Source organism: Cucumis sativus, unplaced genomic scaffold, assembly GCF_000004075.3.
Source record: "Cucumis sativus cultivar 9930 unplaced genomic scaffold, Cucumber_9930_V3 scaffold77, whole genome shotgun sequence".
Taxonomy (NCBI): Eukaryota; Viridiplantae; Streptophyta; class Magnoliopsida; order Cucurbitales; family Cucurbitaceae; genus Cucumis; species Cucumis sativus.
Genome location: NW_022279568.1, coordinates 124,577 through 141,135, shown reverse-complemented (window position 1 = coordinate 141,135; position 16,559 = coordinate 124,577). Strand labels below are relative to the sequence as shown.

General features: G+C 37.3%; 1 protein-coding gene across 1 annotated transcript; it reads left to right on the top strand.

Annotated features, from left to right (window-relative positions):
* The first annotated feature begins 221 nt into the window (after positions 1–221).
* Positions 222–14,878, top strand: LOC116406236 (splicing factor YJU2-like). The gene is given in 9 exon segments (XM_031889944.1): positions 222–487; positions 2,031–2,274; positions 2,372–2,432; positions 2,435–2,655; positions 2,824–2,889; positions 3,033–3,086; positions 3,203–3,307; positions 3,901–3,985; positions 14,563–14,878. Coding segments are annotated over 8 exon segments (981 nt in total). The 5' UTR covers positions 222–487; positions 2,031–2,076; the 3' UTR covers positions 14,754–14,878.
* Positions 14,879–16,559: the final 1,681 nt, after the last annotated feature.

The following is a 16,559-nucleotide window of genomic DNA, read 5'->3' as shown; positions in this document are numbered from 1 at the left end:
AAATTCAATTATTTGGATTTCTTTTGGTAAATGAGTTGGCAATTCATGATTGGTCCAAAATTAGTCAAATTTCTATTCAAATAAAAAATATTTAGTTTAATTTAAATTGAACTAAATTAAAATAATTAAGATAAAAATAAAAATGTTTAAACTAAGTCTACTAAATACCCACGTTTTATTAAGAAAAATACTATTTTCTTAAATCCAGATTATTTAAACCAACTACAAAAGAGAGCCTTTGTTGACCAAACGTCACCTAACCGTATTCTCTTTATACCTTCATTTCATCTAACCTACTTTCTCAAGAAAACACTCCTCCTCTCGCAAAAAAGACCGTCCGCGTGCGCCTCCTTTCTAACGAAGAAGATCGCCGTCGTCACAGTCTCGTCGTCCGCTCTGTCCGCCGTCACACCCTGCTAGTTCGCCGCACAATTTGCTCGGCACCCGCTGTCAGATTCAAGCATCTCTTTCTCTCTGCTACTCAGAGGTAAAATTTTTCAGTTCATTTGATTCATTATAATTGTTGCCTGGTTGTGGTTGCATTTTACATTATCGAAAGAACCAAAATCCTTCAAGGTAAAATTTCATCTTATTGATTATGAAAGATTTCTGTAAGGTATTTTTGTAATTACTTCTATAGGTACCTTATATGGTTGTGGAAGTGTTAATCAAATAGTTTTCAACTGTGTGATGAGACGGTGGAAAGCACTTGTGGGTTTTGAGAAGAAATCTAGGATGAGTTGTGAGGCTGAAAAGTTTAATATATAAATAATCATGTCGTTATATTTCTGAACAAGGATGAGAGATGTCACGTGGTTATTTTAATCACAAAACCAACGTGCGGCACAAAGGTGTTGGGGTTGCACCAATGTAAGCCTAAGAGTAATTGGACTTGTTGGAACAAACTAAGGAAGAAGGAAATCCGTAGGTAAGAAGTAGGCAAAGAGTTGTAGACAAGGTGTTTGATAAAATGCTTAAAAGAGCTTTGTTGATGAATTCCCAAGGATTCTGTGTTGTTTGTACAAATGGACCCCTTTGGGGTATTTATAGAAGTATACAACCTATTTACAAGCCCTAAACCGCCTTACAAGGTCGGCAAAAGCAATCTGGAACATTCCCGAGCGCTCATGACACTGTCCAGAAGCTTCTGGAGGCGTCTGGGCCGTCTGGCGCGCGCGCGCCTTCGTGCGTGTTCGCGAGCCTTCCCGGCCGCTCGCGATTCTTCTGGAACCTTCGAGAGGTTCCCGGATGCTTCTCCGCGCGCTCCGTGTGCTCCGTGTCCGCTTCACGCGCGCTAGTGTAGCGCGCGTCCATGCCGCGCGCGTCCATGCCGCGCGTCCGCTTGTCTGCCTGCTGCCCTTGCGCGCGGCGCGCCCATGTCATGACAGGGCGCGCGCGCCAGTCTACTGTACATTGGCGTGTCATAGGCTTGGCGTGAACCTGTTCCTCTTCCTTGGGTCTTTGGACTGCTTGGGACCTTGTTGGCTCCTCTTGGGCAATGCTAAGGAGCCTTAATTTGCGAAAAATTTGTTGGGTCATTTTTGGGGCGTGACAGAGAAGTTCCTTGAAAACTTGTATTTAGTAAGCATCTTAGATTTTAGGATTAAAGTACTGATGTAGATATGGATATCAAAATTTCAATTTTACTGTTATTTAAAAGTCACTTTTTAGGTTGATTTTGAGTTTGAAAGTCACCGATTGTTGTTGAAATTGTATTTACTAAGCATCTTAGGTTGTTTTGAGTTTGAAAAACTTTTTAGGATGGAGATACATATCATGTTTGTGTGTTTGTTATTTCTTGATAGGGGGAATTTGTGAGTTTGTTATTCCTTAATAGGGGGCATTTGTTGTCATAAAATATAAATCACTATGCTTTAGCTATATGATGATTTTTTAAATTCATTTTGCTCTTGATTGTTGTTGAATTAATTAGGTTTTTTCATTTATAAAATTCATTATTTGAATAATGTCTTAAGTGCATTACTTCAAATTATGGCATATAAATCTCCATGGCTTTTGTGATGTGCTAGGTACTGAGAGATACACCCTTCTCCTTTCCCTTTCAAGTGAGATAAAATGGGAGAGAGGAAGGTGCTTAACAAATACTACCCACCGGATTTTGATCCGTCAAAGCTACCAAGGGTTCGTAGACCCAAAAACCAGCAAATGAAGGTTCGTATGATGCTTCCTATGAGCATCCGGTGCAATACTTGTGGTAATTACATATACAAGGGCACAAAGTTTAATTCTCGCAAGGAGGACGTCATTGGTGAGGCAAGAGAATCCCTTTTATATTTTTAACTTAAAATATGTTTGTTCCTTTTGCAATTTATTTTCTTATTTCTCATATATTTTTTTCCTTTTACTTCAGACATATTTGGGAATTCAAATTTTTAGGTTCTACTTCAAGTGTACCAGATGTTCTGCTGAGCTTACATTAAAACAGACCCCCAAAACTCAGACTATGTTGTAGAATCAGGAGCCACACGTAATTTTGAACCATGGCGTGAGGAGGATGAAGCTTCTGAGAAGGAGAAACACAAAAGGAATGCGGAAGAGATGGGGGACGCAATGAAATCCTTGGAGAATAGAACCTTGGATTCGAAACGAGAGATGGACATTCTTGCTGCTTTGGATGAGATGAAGTCTATGAAGGTTTTTGTTTTATTACCCTTTGTTTCATCATTAAGATTCTTGGGTTGTGATTACTTTCTTGGAGTTGTGGCTTTGAACAAGATTTTAATTTGTTTCTTGATTTTAACATCTTCAATTATTAAGTATAGTTTATTGTTTAAAATAACTTGGTGGGTGTTTGTTCCGCAGTCGAGACACGCAACTGTGAGTATTGATTCAATGCTTGTAGCTTTGCAACGAACTGCCGCTGAAAAGGTACGTGTAGCACTGCCTTCATGAAAACAGTTTGACATGAAATGTATGTGATAAAATATTGAAAACAGAAGCCTGGATTCTGTCTTTTAATTTCGAGCATCATTTTAAATATTTTGAGATATTGAGCAATATACACTTTGCAGGAAAAGAAGTTAGAAGAAGAAGATGAAGCACTGATAAAATCAATAGTCTTCAATGTGAGGCCATTTTTCCTATATGTTTTTCCTCTTCCATTGAAACCATTTACAGTTGTTTCTTTTTGTTTCCTTGGAATTAAAAATTTTCATATGCTTTTGTCAATACTCTTGTGCAGAACTCAAACAGTTATGTTAGAAGAATTTCAGATGATGAATTTGATGATGGTAGTATTGTTCAACATTTGACCAACAATGATATAGCATCGGACTTTAAAGCTAAGGTAATTAAGTAATAAATGAAGTTATTTTCTATTCCTTATATGAAGATTTGGATGAATAGTGAGCATTAGAGGTGTGAGTGATACATTTGTAAACCGGATAGGGTCTTTGAGAATCTCATCTATTTAGCTTATTCTTAACTTCTTGACATGTTAACTATTTCTGCAGAATTTTATCAAAGGTAAATCTGGTGATTAGGATGAATTTTCAGGATTATCAAAAGTAACTTAAATATGCATAAAGATACTATTTGTGCCAACTAAATGTCATTGGAGCACTCAAACATGCATATGCCTTCTAAAAAAAATGCATTTTCCTTTTCTCATTGGCATTTCTATCTAATTGTGAATCTTTAAGTGAAGCATACAACAAAATTGCTACGTGTTTTTTTTTTTTTTTTGCTAGCATGAACTACATTTGAGTGTGTATCTTAATTTGCGGAGGATAAGAACTAAGAAGTGGGGTATGTTTGAGACTTGTTCCTGTTATTGAATTTTGAAGTCTTTGCATAGAAGATTGCTAATTAGACCTATTTGTAGCATTCAAATTTGAATGTGCCTTTTCTCATTAGCATTTCAATCTATTTGGATTGCAGAAGCAGAGGGTTTCTGAAGGATCTCCTCATGATCCTACAAGTACTTCATCAAAAGCTGGTTTTCTCCATAGCCGCATGGGTGAAGGTACCCTACCTTATATTTTTATTCTATCTACTTTTCCAAGGAATATATTTGGAAAATGGTGTGAATGTTACAAATATATACTAATCTTTAATTGATTGGCCCCTTCTCTCAATATTGCAAGAAAAAGTTTTTGGTAGATGCTAGTGCTGGGTATAAAAAAAAACTTCTCTATTATTTTCTCTCTTCATGAAAAGGTTACAGTTGATAGGAAGGCCCTTTCAATTCAAAAGAGGGGAAATGGTAAAATAATAGTTATTAAGGAACCTTTCAACAATTGTGAACGAATGGAAAGCGTTCTTATAGTTCTTTTGGGAGGGAATTCTCTCTACCTCTCTAAGGAACCTTTCAACAATTGTGAACGAATGGAAAGCGTCCTTATAGTTCTTTTGGAGGGGATTCTCTCTACCTCTCTTACCCCAACCCCTAGGCTGTTTGTTCTCTCCTTTTTTGATCCTTTCACGTTTCTTATAAAAAAGATTGTTGCTGAGGAATGAGGGGTTCATGGGGAGGAAAATCAAGATGATTTTGGTTTGCAGGTGTGGAATTTCAAGCTGGTAGCACTTAGTTTAAGGTAGGAAATTAGAGTTTACAAGGAATTGGGTTACGGTCTCAGATGTGTCTTTTTTCTTCAAAACAAGTCAGTTTATATCTGTGCTTTTCTTTCTTAAAACAATTTGGGATCCCATCTTGAAGGGAAGGTGAAACAAAGACATATGGAGAAACTCTTGAAAGGCATAAAAAAGATTCACCTTTTATCTTCTCCTTTTGTTTTGTGCTGTGGAGATGGGAAGGAAACAGTTTTCGGGAGGATAAGTGGATTAGGGATAGCCCTCTTTACTGCTCTCTTTTTCCATGTTTTTACCATTCATCCTCAATGAAGAACCAATCATTTGTTGTTATCTTTCCCCATTCTTTGGATTTTAATGTAGTTTGCCTGATAAGGAAATGGCAAAAGTTATTGCTATTCTTTCCTTGTATTGGGAAGTCTTGTTGTAATCCAGATGTTCGTGGTTGGAGTTTGCTCAATTGACGGTTTTTTGTGCACGTCCTCTTTGCTTGACGGTCCTTCTCCGTGTGAATTCTGGTTTTTGCCTTATTGCAGAAGTTAAAAATTATCAAGAAGGCTGAGTTTTTTACTTGATATGTTATCCACAGAATAGTTCACAAGTTGGATTAGTTTTGAGCAAAATGCCCAATTTGTCTGGTTTGTGGTCTTACGTTGTTTGTAGGAGGGAGTCAAAGGATCTTAACCATATATTTTGGAGCTGTGATCTTGCTTATTGGTTTGCAGTTGGTTTTTGAGGAGTTTGGCTAGATTTCGTGAGAAAGGTTGTTTTGTTGTGGCAAGTCATGTTGTATACTCTTTTGTGGAGCCTTTCGGTTGAGAGGAACAGTAGAGTTTTTAGAGGGGTTGAGAATTCTTCGAGTGATCTTTTTCCCTTATTGAATTTAATGCTTCATCGTGGGCTTTTAGTTGAATCTTCTTTCTGTGGGTGTTCCTAATTGTTCACTTGTGTAATCTTTCAATTTTTTTTCAACTAAAACTTTGTTATTAATGAATATATCTATCTATATCTATACTATATATAAAAGAGGCTAGGATGAGAGAATCTTCACGTCCTTGTTATGCTTGTATAATGCTTCATAATTAATATTATGTCCTCCGTCACAATGATTTGAGTTGAGGTGGTTACATGTGAAATGGTGTATTCTTCTATGTATCGGCGTGATCTTGATCATAAATATGAAACCTTATGATCTAAAGTAGAGACATTTTTGGAATGGACATAAAATATATTATTACTTATTAGTTATTATCTTTTAAATTTTTTTCTCCATGCACTAAAAATAAACTATAAACGTCACGTGCATCACTTATGGACTAGTATATGTATGTGCTATGGTAAAGATATTTATTTTTATAATATTTTTGTAGTTATTGTGTCAAGAAAAAATAATAAAGAATTTCTCTTCTAATCCCATTTCTCTCTCCTACTGGTCCTCAACCCACCCTCACCTATGTGAGATTCCTAATTATAGAATAAAGGAGTATGGTGAAAATTAATATGGTTTTAGTTGGGGCATTTTAGTAAATAGTTAATTAGGTCTTTTTGCTTTATATAGTAGGAGAGGGGTGCAGAAATGTGTGAAGAATTTTGTTAAGGTTTTCCTAATTGGGGAATTTGGGAGAGGATTCTCAGCCCTCTTGAATGTTTGAGGTATATTGTCATTTCTTCTTGATATTGTGTTAGGATCCCACCTAACAAGAATTATCTCAAGAAGAGTAAAAGAAAAATCAAATAAGAAGATATATGAAACGTATGCTAGAATACCACAAGAAAAAGTTACAAGTAACCCCTAGCCTTTTGAGAGGGCTAGACTCTCCCCAATTTCCCAATCAAGTAAATCCCACTACAAAATTCTTCATATCTTTCCTTACTCCCTTCTCTTTCTATTTATAGCAAACATAGCCTAACCATCTTATAACTAATTACTATATACCCCTCTTGAAAGCCATACCATTACTCTACTAATAGTCCAATATTTTCCTATTTAGCGTTTTGCAGTACTCCACCCTTCGAAGACAGCTTGTCCTCAAGGTATACTTACAAAATACGATCACAAAAGAATAAACGGGTGTTTTCTTCTTATGAACTTTGAACTCTTTACCCAACGCCTGCCTTCTCTGAAGAATTGGTCTTATGTTTAGCCTTGAAATTCCATTGAATTCTCCGTATTCCCAAAATCTTCATTCTTCTCACATGGCAAGTGACCCAATTAACCAGCTGTACAGCCTTGAGCCCATTTCCACGCCACTTCTATTGGTACTTTAATATGACGCTCTTCTTCTCTAATGGGATAAGCCCACAATCAACTTTATGCTCCTATCCCCAATTCAGTTTCAGGGCCTGTACATCATCTTCCCTAGAATTCCCAATGAGCTTCAGCCAATTCCATTCCATTTTCGAGTTTCTTTTTGCCACCCTGACAAATGGGCCTCAATGAATTTAGCAAATTCAAACCCATCAATCCCCTTTCTTCTTTCTTTATGAGGGCTGCATTTCCCTGTTTTCAGCATCTCTTGTTTGGCCCACCACCCATATTCCCATAGGGGTTCAACTTCCTTAGATAAAGTCATTAGACTTTTTTCCTTTGAGAGATAATGGGCCTCCTCCACCAATTTTGTAATCAGCCATTAAGCAACTTTTGGCCCACTTTTGATTAGATTCTTTTCCCAATTGCCTTTCGACGTGGTATGATTAGAGACAATGGGCCTCCACCAATTTTACCATACTCATTAAGGGTAATTATGTAAAGAGAGAAACCACTAGTGAAGAGTCTCTTAGATTGTGAATTTAGGGCATGATTGGATAAATGGATGTGTTTTTGTTGCAACGAGTACTCCCATGGCCACCTTTGCAAGGTAAGGGAGAATTACAAACTGATGTTTATCATGAATGAACGAAGAAGAGATTGAGGTTTTGGCAGATTTGGGTGAGTAAATTACGACCATGGATGAAGAAATGCAATTGGTAGAACTGACTTCATTGGAAGCACTAGATGAGACAGAAGTAGCGCTACAATCCATTTTGGGATTTTCTGCGAAGGGAGTGATGAAATTGCGGGGTTCGATAAAGTGCTAACATGTGATTGTGTTGACTAATAGCAAAGCAATCCGCAATTTTATCTACCAACGGTTAGTGGAGAAATTGAGCTTACCCATTGTAGAAGAGTGAAAATTCGGGGTGACAATTGGGGATGAAACAATGTGAGAAGGAAGGCGCATTTGTTGAAGAGTTGAAGTGGTTTTGGATAATTATTATTGTTGCCAATTTTTTAGCCATTGAATTGGGAAATATGATTCTAATTCAAGGAATGCAGTGGCTACTCATGATGGGGTTCATGGGTGTACATTGGCCGTCCATGAGGATGACGTTTAGGGCTGGTGGAAGCACAAGTGATTCTTAAAGCGGACCCACCCCTAATGAAGGTAGAATGTTCATTGAAAACACTCACCAAGACCTAAGAAGAAGATGATCAGGGACTCTTAGAGAATTTCACAATTTGGAGATTGAAACAGGAAGTGAAGGAGTGGAAGAAACCAGTGAAAAAGAGGATGGTGAAGAACTTCCGTTAATCTGAGCATTGTTGGAGCAAAATGAAACTATCTTTGTGTTGCTGAAGGGCTTGCCTCCAAAAAGGACTACTGACCATCATATCCTAACTCTGAAAGGACAACAACTAATAAATGTTAGACTGTACAAATATGGATATATCCAGAATGTTGAAGTTGAGAAATTAGTAATGGAGATGCTATAGGCTAGGATCATTTAGCCAAGTTGGAGTCCATTCTCGAGTCCGATACTTCTGGTAAAATAGACAGATGGAGGGTGGTGGTTTTGAGTTGACCATCCCAAGTAACAATAGCGGACAAGTTCCAATACCAGTGATTGAAGACATTAGATGAATTACATGGGGTTAAATTAGACTTGCGTTCGGGGTATCATCAAATACGAATGAAAGAGAGCGATGTAGAGAAAACTACCTTTCAAAGAGGGCCTCAATGCGTTCTTAGTTATGCTGTTTGGGTTGACCAATGCACCGACTACCTTTCAATCCTTAATGAATCATGTATTTCGACCCTATATTCTTAGTTCCTTAGCTTCTTCCGGGGAGGGCCCTCTTGTCCCTCGCCCTTCGGTTGTTCTGTTTTGTTATATGAATATACTTGTTTCTTATAAAAAAAATTTGTGTTGAATTTACTTGACGACATTTTTGTCTGCAGTATGGATATAACCGAAAATGAGAAACATCTTGGGGTGGTCTTGAACATCCTCAAGGATAATAAATTGTTTGGGTATCGGTATAAATGTGTTTTCGGGCATAGAGGATCCAATACCTGGGCCATTAGATATCAAAAAGGGTGGAAGTAGATGGTGAGAAAGTAAAAGCTATGATTAGCTAGCCACAACCTAAAGATGTGACAGAACTACGTGGGTTTTTGGGGTTAACTGGGTATTACAAGAGGTTTATGACGGGGTATGGAGATATTGCAATCTCATTGACCAACTGCTACAAAAAATGCTTTCAACTGGAACGAAGAGGCAACCAAGGTTTTTGAACAAACGAAATACACCATTGAAGCAAACCATTGTAACAGTCCCAGTGTTGGCTCTGCCTGATTTCTCACTTCATTTCACCATAGAAACAGATGCGTCGGGAGTTGGACTAGGGGCAGAGTGCTTAGTCAGTATGCTAAACCATTACTTACTACTGTCAGAAACTATCGCCTAGGGCCCAAACGAAGTCCATCTATGAAAGATAACTTATGGCAATAGTCATTGCAGTGCAGAATTGGCGACATTATTTTTTGGGCTAGAAGTTCACTGTGATATCTGACCAGAAAGTTTTGAAATTCCTCATTGAGCAGATAAAGATGCATCCACAGTTTCGAAAATGGTTAATGAAATTACTGATTTATGACTTTGAGATAATATATCATTCAGGGCTGCAAAACAAAGTGGTTGATGAATTATGTAGAGTATCTCATCCTGTGGAACTGACATTCTTGTCAGCCTCAAGTATTATGGATGTTGAAACTGTGCTTGAAGAAGTGTGGAAGGATGGGAGCTATAGAAAATAGTGAAGAAATTGGAAGAGGACCTGAGAGGAATGCCAAATTATCAATGGGTGTAAATCAGCGGCTATTATACAAAGGAAGGTTAGTACTTTCTAAGACTTCAGTTTTGATACCATCTCTATTACACACCTTCCATGATACAATTGTAGGGGGATACTCGGGTTTTCTTCGGACCAATAAGAGGATGAGTGGTGAACTGCATTAGCTAGAAATGGAAAATGAAATTAAGAAATATGTATGAGCAATGCGAGATTTTCCAGAGAAACAAGACTAACGCTACAATCCTAGCTGGGTTTTCTTCAGACCAATAAGAGGATGAGTGGTGAACTGCATTAGCTAGGAATGAAAAATGAAATTAAGAAATACGTAGAGCAGTGTGAGATTTTCCAGAGAAACAAGACTAAGTGTAAAAGATTTTCTAGAGAAACAAGACTAAGTGCAAGATTTTCCAGAGAAACAAGACTAACGCTACAACCCTAGCTGGCCTCTTACAACCGCTACTCGTACTTGAGTTAATTTTGGAGGATTGGACCATGGACTTTATCGGATTGTCGAAATCAGGGGGATTCAATTCCATAATGGTCGTAGAGGACAAGCTCAGTAAAATTTTCCCATTTCATCACACTTAAACACCTCTTCACAGCTAAACAAATTTCAGAAATTTTTATTGAGAGTGGTAAGTAAGCATGGGGTCCCGAAGTCTAGTATCATGAATCATGATAAAATACTTTTTGTAATTTATGGAAGGAGTTATTCTCGACCATGGGTACTACCGTATAGAGAAGCACAACATTCCACCCCAGACGAACGGGCAAACGGAGAGGGTCAACTGGTGTTTGGAAACTTATGTTTGCTGTTTCTGCAATGAATAATCAACTAAATCGAATAAATACATTCTGTGGGCGGAGTTGTGGTATAATACCACATTTCACGCTTCATCAAAGTCTACCTCGTTTCAGTGTGTTTGGAAGACCACCACCTCTGTTAGTGTCATATGGGAGCAGAAAATCAGACAATAATAAACTATCATGGGTTGATTTAGTGGTAAAAAGGAGACAGTCTTAATACTAACTAAAAGGTCATGGGTTCAATCCACGGTGGCCACCTACCTAGGAATCAATTTCCTATGAGTTACCTTACTTTGTAAGGTCTGGCGGGTTGTCCTGTGAAATTAATCTTGGTTCACCTTAGATGAACACTCACTGATATAAAAAATCAGCCAATAATAGCGCTAAACAGTTGTTGATGATAGGGATTTGGTGATTAATGCCTTGAACGAAAACTTGGTGAAAGTTCAAAACCGAATGAAGAAACAAATTGATTTGCATAGGAGAGAGTTGAAATTTGAGGTAGGGGATGAGGTTTACTTGATGTTGAGGTTGTATCGGCAACACTTTCTAGCAAGGAAAAGAGGTGAGAAATTATCCCCAAAACTCTATGGCCCTTACAAGGTAAGGGAGTCCATAGGGAAGTGGCGTATAGATTGGAACTACCTCTAGGGACATTTATACATAATGTCTTCCATGTCTCAATTAAAACTCAAGTTGGGACATGCTGAGAAGGTGTAACACATTCCACCGACCTTGACTGAAATTTTGAACTACAAATGATGCCAGAATTAGTTTTGGGTGTTCGCTGGAACAGTGAGTTGGGAGCTAATGAATGGTTAGTTGAATGGAGGGGCTGTCCCGACAGTGAGGCAATTTCCTTTGTTTCACCTTGAGGACAAGTTGCACTTCGAGGCCAGAGTTGTTGTTAGGCCCCAATCATTCATACATATAATAGGAGCAAATCAGGGGAGGGCATGTTGGGAAATAAACAGAAAACAAGAAGAGAGTATTCTGGAGGGGCCCACTAGGGAGGAATATATAAGAAATGTTTTTAGGGATCAGGGAGGTAAGTAATATTTTGGGAAAAGCTAAGCTTTTTGGGAGAAGGATCTAGCCTTCTTGAAGGAGCTGGGACACGAGTCTTTGCTTACTGTTTTCTTACTATCTAATCTCTTGTTGCTATTACATTTTTGTATTGCTCTTTTGTCGTTTGTGAACTATGGTATTTCATATTAATATAAAGATAGTAGAGTACTGTCTTTGTTTCTCCATTTGTTGTCGGGATTTTCTGGTTTTCAGGGGAGAGTCCTAACCATTTAATCAACAATCCCTCACTTTTTGAAGGGAGGAATACAGCAGAAGTTGGTGTGCTTTTAAAGAAGAAAGAGAGTTTTTTGGCTTCTCCCTCTTTATTGCTCACCATGAACCCAAGAAACATTCAACCTAATTCCTCTGATTTAGTCAAATTGGCTAAGTGTCAGTTTTCTACCGCTCCAAGTTCCACCGTTAGAAGATCTCTCTCTCCTACTTCTTGAGCATCGTTTGTCCGTTTTGCAAAGTTCGAGTCAATACTCATCGTAGCTTCTTCTAAAAAAAGCCTCAAGCCTCTCCTCTTTATCCGCATATTTATCTTCTTCATCTCATGCATCATCGACTAGATTCGATCTAAGAGATACTTCCAAAAAGCATACAAAATCAAAGAAACCCCCCTTCCCTTTAAGACGTTCCCCAAGCATTTTGTTAGGAGGCTGAAGGATCTCTTAAGAAGGCACTTGTAGAGACAAAGATGTTGGCAGACCAAAATCTTCAAAATTCTGAACTTTTAAAGTTAAAAGACACTCAAGGCCAAGCTTCTTCATCTTCAATTAGGACAGACACCCTGAATTTAAAGAAAAAGGTACCTTAATGGAAGAATTAGTTTTACATCAAAACCCCAATTCTTTGTTGCACACAGATTCAAGTTCCTTTTCTTTCAACTGGGTTAGTTCCAGAGATCTTGCCATCCACATTTTAAATAATTCTGTTTGTTGTTTACCTTCCTCAAAAGTAAAAATTTTAGAGGCTTTCCCTGCCAAACTCCGGGCCTCCATCCAAGAAGAAATGTGACTCAGATTTTGAATCTCCTTTTATCGTGAGCAGTGTCAAAGATGATCATTTGGTTGCTAGATGAGTTGGGGGATCATTCTTTGAAGGACCCCCTAGAAACTAATCTCAATGATTTGTTTCAGAATGAAGAGGAGTTGAATTATGGTAATTAGACCTCTGGAAACCTCTCTCAGTCTAAGCTGTGTGGAATTCCAAGCGTTTAAAGTCGATAGTAGAAAATGCAAACTAGTTTTCATTTGAGATCTGATTTTAGTCACCCTTTGGGAGATTGGGATTCAAGTCTCTTTTAACACTTAATTGAGAACTGGTACCCCTATATTCATTGAAAAAACTGGGCTCAAGAATTGTTTCCAACCGATTGATCAATCATCACATTTCATCTTATTGAAGTTTCAGCAAGGATGGCTGTTGTTCTCTTGGTGGTCCCTCTTCTCTCACCTCGAAGCTTGTTGTGGGCAACATATTTTCAACGATAAGATGCTGAAGATTAGTGTCAAAAGATGTACACATACAGCAATCAAATTGCTGAAGAAATATTTTTCCAAGGTAATCAAGGAAAGGAAGCCTCTGATCTCATTATGAGGACTAGAGCTGCACCATTTGTATGAAGCAACAAAAGAACAGTAATAGCTGTTATGAAACAGTTGATGGAAAATGAATCGGCAGTTCAAAGATTCAAACTGAGGTTTATGCAATTGCATCAGTTTCAGATTGTTTATCGATTTTGTTGGTTTCAGAGGTTATTTGCATATTGGATTATTTTGGCAAGACAGTTTTGAGGCTGTCGGTTTGCATCTTCTTGGCGTCTCTCTTTCTCCTTTCATCTTGAAGATTTGGGCGTGCAAGATTTTAGATTCAAATGGGTTCCTTTTGGGAGAGATTTTAAGTTCAGCTTTGTATTTAACTTTCTATAGTTGTTTTGTCTTTAAATGGTTTTGTTTATCTCGTTATTTTTGGTTGGAATTCATTTTTAGGTTGCCATCATTTTTACGTTGCCTAATTATGGCCTTTGTTTTAGTCAAATGTATTCTCCCCTAGCTCTCTTTGCTCTTAGTATAATACTCTTGCACCTTGTGCTTTAGTCTCTATCAATAAAGAAGGCTTGTTTCGTTTTTAAAAAATCTATATTTTAGTGCTCTTTGGTGTGTTCCTGTGTTTTTTGAGTCTTCTTGTTAGGTGGTATTCTAACAATCTTCCCTTTTCCCGTTTTTCCTAACCTTTGATTGTTGTCCGCCTCCCACCCCTTTTCAGTTTCGAAGAAGCTAAAGCCATTTGAGATTACTCTTTTCATTGGTTGCCAATTTCCTTCTTTGCTCCCTCCACTTAATATATATAATATAAGTGTAAAGAAATCGGGTGGTTATTTCACAAGCTCCTTCAACCTATGGAGCTCCACCAAATAGCCATTGTTAGCTGTGGTGTGAGGCTGGAAAAATGATGGAGAGTGGGAACATGGACATTAAGTAGAAGCTAAAATCGAAACCTTGAGGGCTGTTCTTATGTCAACACTACTAATTTTGACTATATTTGAAAAGCTTCTTCAACCTCTTGAATAAAAAGCATCTACTATGGGGTTCTCCTTGGTTTTTTTTTCATTAGTTGGTCGGTGAGGGCAACAGATATTACTAGATCTTTTTTGGTACTCATTCAATCTTGAGGTTCCAACCAAGTTGATCATTTGTCGTATTCAACTAACCGGTGTAATCATGGTTGTTGCTCTCTTTACAAGTATTACATGTTACTGTTTCAGGCTATGGTACATCTTTCTAATAAAGATCTTTCAAGGCACTCTCAATTCCTTCTTTCTTTCATTTCTTTTCTAGCTTAACAATGATGTGCAAAGTAATGATTCGAACCTTTGGGTTATGTTTTGTCATTTGAGTTATTTGAGCTATCTCATGTTGGCTTTATTTATTATTTTAACATGAAACAGTCTTCATTCATACGAATTAAGTGCTCAAATTTGATGTATTTGCTCTTTTTTTTACTTTATTGAACAGGTGAAGATGGCAACATTGGGACGTCTACTGATACTAAATTTGTTTCGAAATCCTTTCCGGTCATAGTTTCTATTAAAAAGAAACCAGAAGTGACTGCTCGGGTGGAGAATAAACAGAGCTTGCAACTTCAAAGCAATGGTACCAAAACTGGACTCGAGTCATTGTGCCAATACGACAGTGACGAGGATTAATATGTTATATTATATCGTTTGTATGAACTTTAATTTAATGTGTATACTATATATAACTTGGTAAATAATAGTTGGCTCTGTTTCTTCTCACTTGTGGGGTGGTGATATCACAATATGTTGCTGTATGCTCTCTGTCTAAGCTGTTGGAGGAGCAAGCCTTTTTTTTCTTTGAAGCAGATGTCTTAACACTGAAAATGTTAGCATGAAAACATTTTTACGTTAACAACTCATTTTATTTTGCCACTTGTACCTGATCCAGTTACTATCACAGGAAGTGCACATTTAAGTTAATCCAATTGAGAGTCAGTAATAGGTTTGATTGATATATAAGGAAAACTAAAGAAGAGAGCCAATGAAAAAAAGTAAGTCCTCCCCTCTTCGGCAGCTAGGTTTTTCAGCAGCCCTTTCCATTAAGTTCACACTATTGCATTTGGCAAGAAGGAGATCGTTGCTTTATTGAAGATGTAGAAGTTGACAGAAATATCTCTCTATCCGTTTGCCAACTTAGATGGATTAGGTCAGCGTTAACTGATCTTATCAGTTTTTCAATAGAGACATTTTAGGAAACAATGAAATATTGACAGAGGCATATTGAGAATTTCAAAGTTTCAAGCTTTGTTGGATTGGATCTTGAGTTGTGATCACCGACCATATTCATGTGGTCTCTTTAATATCATAGTGTGCTTAGGTAGTAAGAAGCAAGGTTGGAAATTATTTTGCTTGATGCTGGATTATGCTAGTTGGTTTGTTGAAAAATCCCGCAATATTCCTCCTTTGATTTTGAATAGGAATAGGAAACTAAGTTATGTTAAAATGGCAAAATCAGTTCTTTTCAATTCCCCTAATTTTAAGTTTTATGACCAACCTCCTAGTCAAAACAGGAAGGTTCAAAAGTCAGTCTATCTTTCCCTTTTAAAACAAAAACATTTACTGAATAAGAATCATGAAGTTGTGAAAGTCAATTTCGAAAATTTATGGATTATATCAAAGTTATTTGCCTCAAATAACTGAAAATTGGTACGCAAAAGGTTGGTTCTTTTCCAATAAAAAATTGTTATAAATCCTTTATATGATAAGAATGCCCTCCTCCATAGCACCCTATCCTGGTCAAGAAGAGGCATGAAACCAACAAGCATAGACTCTCTTACGACACTTACTAACCTACTTGTCTTGAAATGTATGCAAATGCATAGGAGAACTCAAAACAAACACAATTTAAAACATTAATTGCAGAAAATTGTTTTAAGAAAATGTATCCATGAAAGTCATTACAACAATAGGGTTATAAAAAGATTTGAAAACACTACAAAGTCAACAAAATTTAACCCCAAAATCCAACACCACCATGCATGAGTCCATCACGGAGGACTAAGACAAATTGACAAACAACCTAGTAAATGAAATGAAAGACTAATAGTAGTAGGTCAAGATTAGATCACGATCACTACCTGAAAAATGAAAACATTTGAAAATGAGCTAAAGGGTTTAATGAATGACTATCTGCCACACCCCTCCCAAACCATCTTCTCTAAGCCTTGGCATCTAGCTATTGGTAGGCTTCCCTTGAGCTTCTCAAGGCATCAAAACATTTATTCTTGCGTTCTTTATGCATAGCTCCCCAACTCTCAGCCTAAGCCTTTGTGGTTGTTGAGATGCCCAAGTCTCTTGTATAATCTAGATTTCAAGCTTTAACTTAAAAAATTCATAGCTCAAAATTTGTTCATTAAATGAAGAAAGTTTCTTCTACAAGCTTGCCTTTTATCCTCTTATATAACTTACATAAAAAATTCAAATCAAATCTCTAAG